The 3312-nt window shown below is 33.7% G+C and overlaps 1 protein-coding gene across 1 annotated transcript in view; it reads right to left on the bottom strand.

The window, feature by feature from the left end:
• The window catches only part of METTL15 (methyltransferase like 15), a gene marked incomplete at its 5' end in the record, with an annotated part of 112306 nt that extends 109401 nt beyond the window's left edge, over positions 1-2905 (bottom strand). The window contains one exon of the mRNA XM_039221467.1: positions 2769-2905. Within this exon, the coding sequence (XP_039077398.1) occupies positions 2769-2905 (137 nt within the window). The remainder of the gene's footprint in view (positions 1-2768) is intronic.
• Positions 2906-3312: the final 407 nt, after the last annotated feature.

Here is a 3312-nt window from a genome sequence, read left to right as displayed (position 1 = left end):
AAAAAAAAAAAAAAACAACAAAAAATAAATAAATAAAAATGGGCAGAGGATCTGAATAAACATTTTTCCACAGAAGACATAACAGAGGCCTAACAGATGCATGAACAAATGTTCAATATCACTAATCAAGGAAATAAAAATTAAAACCATAATGAGACATTACCTCACACCAGTTAGAATAGCTAGTATCAAAATGATAAGAAATAACAAGAGTTAAGGAGGATGTAGAGAAAAGGGAGCACTCCTGTGTGGAAATGTAAACTGGTGTAACCACTTTGGAAGACACTATAGAGGTTCCTCAAAAAACTAAAAATAGAAACACCATACAACCTAATAATTCTACTGCTGAGTATTTACTCAAAGAAAACAAAACTACTAAATTCAAAAGATAATAGCACCTCTATGTTTATTGCATTATTATTTACAATAGCCAAGATACAGAAGTAACCCAAGAGTCTACTGACAGATTTTTTTAAATGTTGTATTTATTTCTGAGAGAGAGAGAGACAGCATGAGCAGGGGAGGGTCAGAGAGAGAGGGAGACACAGAATCCGAAACAGGCTCCAGGCTCTGAGCTAGCTGTCAGCACAGAGCCCGATGCGGGGCTCGAACCCACTAACTGTGAGATCATTACCTGAGCCAAAGTCGGTCACTTAACCAACTGAGCCACCCAGGCGCCCCATGTCTACTGACAGATTAATAGATAAAGGTATATATACATTGGAATAATACTTGGCCATAAAAATGGTGAAATCTTGCCATTTGTAACACATGGATGGAACTAGAGGGTATTAATGCTAAGTGAAATAAGTGAGACAGAGAAAGACAAATACTCTATGATATCATTTATGTGTAGAATCTAAAAGTAAAATGAACAAACAAAAAACAAGCAGACTTTTAAATACAGAGAACAAACTAGTGGTTGCCAGTGAAGAGGTGGGTGGGAGGATGGGTGAAATAGCTGAAAAGGACTAAGAGGCAAAAACTTAAATTTATAAAATAAATAGGTGACAGAGATGAAACATAGGGACATAGCATAGGGAACAGGTTCAATAATATTGTAATAATGTTGTATTGTGACAGATGAGAACTATACTTACCATAGTAAGCATGGAGTAATGTGTAGAAATATTAAATCACTGTGATGCATACCTGAAAACTAACATAACATTGTATGTCACCTCTTCCTCCCCAAAAACATAATAAGATTATTAGCTGATGGGGCAGAATGCATGCTTTGTTTCTATTCAGTCATATATGCCTTTTAGCAAATCATTTAATCTACCTAGCTAATAGTTTCTACTACTGTAAATTGAAAAGACAATAGAGTCTCAAGATCCCTGTTAGATAAAAAATTACACCTGATAAAATTGATTAAAAAGTTCCATCTAAGAAAAGGGGGCTATCTGAAGGAATAAGAGACCTTGGAAATTCTGAACTGGAACTCACTGCCTTTAGAAACAATAATATATAAGAAAATCCAGTTTTTCTATGGTAGTGAAATAGGAAACCTACATGCATTCTATGAATGTTCAGGTCATAATCTAGTGAACTCCTAAGATGTTTTACAAACATGAATGTCCTAATACAAGATCTTCTTAAAGAAGATGCATCTATAGTACACTGCAGAATGACAGACAGGTTTCAAAAAAAAAAAAAAAGATATCATATCATTAAATCATATCCTCATATTTTTCTTAGAAGAAAATAACCTGGTATCAAACTGATCTCAGGCACTCTAATCAACCCTCTAATGTTGCAAACAAAAACTTCAGTGTACTTATTCACATTTTTATTGGGAGAATTAATCACATTGATAGATTTGCAAAGAGTTTGGGACCTGAAACTTGAAATAGACTATTCTAGATTAGTAATTCATCTTCCTATCTTTAGTCTGTGATTAAACTTTTCCATGGTCATACTGTTGCTATTTTTCCAAATGGACCTCTTCATTATTGGACAGTTAGAATTTGCAAAAAACCCTGGATTATATCAAGTCAAAATTTACCTCTAAAATTCTCATCTATTTTCTTGATTTCAGTCTTTGAAGCATGTGAGAAGAGAACATTCATGAAAATAGCCCTTTACTTATTTGTAGATGGTTATCTTTACTTCAAGACATTTTCCTTTTTCAGGCTGATAACTTTTAAGCAACATGGCATATCTCATCCAACATTTTCTCTAAAGGAAGATGTTTTCACTTAGGAAGTGAAAAGGAAGGAAGGAAGCTCTTCCTAAGGAAGAACTTAGGAAGGCAATATTTTATATTCTTAAAAAGTTTTACAGTGAAAGCTCACTAATTCTTGACAGAGGGACAAACTGCTCTAAATTTACTTGTGAATTTCAAAAAGAATTCAGAGACAACAACTGCATCACATTGATGTATGTGACCTAATGAATTCTGCAGAATTCTCACATACTTATTTACTTCAGTAAATTTTTGGAAACTGTAACTCATAAATTCTTTAAAAATTATTTTTTAAACCAAGGCTTATTTGTCAAAACATTATTCATGGATGGATTTCAACCCATCTTCATATTTTAGTCATAAATCATTTGTATTCATTTTTATGAATTCATAAAGGATAAAGGCAGTAATATCATTTTAAGTGGTACTGAAACATTATTTACATTAATTCTTTTGAGGAAAAAGTATGTAGCGTAGTGAAGTATAACATCACACAAGGGAGAACACATGCCAAAATGGTAGACCAAGCTCTATAAAACTCAGCATGAAAATTCAATAATTATACAAAAGTATTACTTACGGATACAATTCTGAAAGCTGTTCAGCTATTGCATAAGCTGTTGGGTCTCGGTCTAAGGCATACAGGATAATATCTGACTCCTTCTGTAGAATGGCTTTTGTGTGTCCTCCTGCACCAAATGTCATATCTAGAAAAATCTAGCCAACACGAAAAAAGAAAATTACCACTAAGCATGAACAAAACATTCTTGCTAACTACCTTAATTTCTAGAAGCACATACTGATTTCCAGAGCTGATAGCAATTGGAAAAACAAGTAAAATCATTTTGCCTGAGTTGAATTTGTTATACATGAGATCTAGATCAATTATGAGTGACCAGTCCAAAAGAGCTGGACAGATATCAGTAAAATAATAATCTCTGGTACAGGCTGGCCAAATCAAGACAAATTTACATTTTCCTCCAAAGGTCAAACTGGCCACAGTGTTGTGCTGCTAGCTTTTTAATGCTATCCAGCAGCTTGGTGCTAATGGTGTTTCCAAAAATTTCTCATCACAAGGAGATAGCTTACAATTAGTATGGCTCACTTTATCTCATGTTCTCTAA

This window comes from Hyaena hyaena, unplaced genomic scaffold (assembly GCF_003009895.1).
Source record: "Hyaena hyaena isolate Hyena2069 unplaced genomic scaffold, ASM300989v1 scaffold_991, whole genome shotgun sequence".
In the NCBI taxonomy this organism is placed as follows: Eukaryota; Metazoa; Chordata; class Mammalia; order Carnivora; family Hyaenidae; genus Hyaena; species Hyaena hyaena.
The sequence above is the reverse complement of the archived record's forward strand: the minus strand, read 5'-3'. Positions and strand labels throughout refer to the sequence as shown.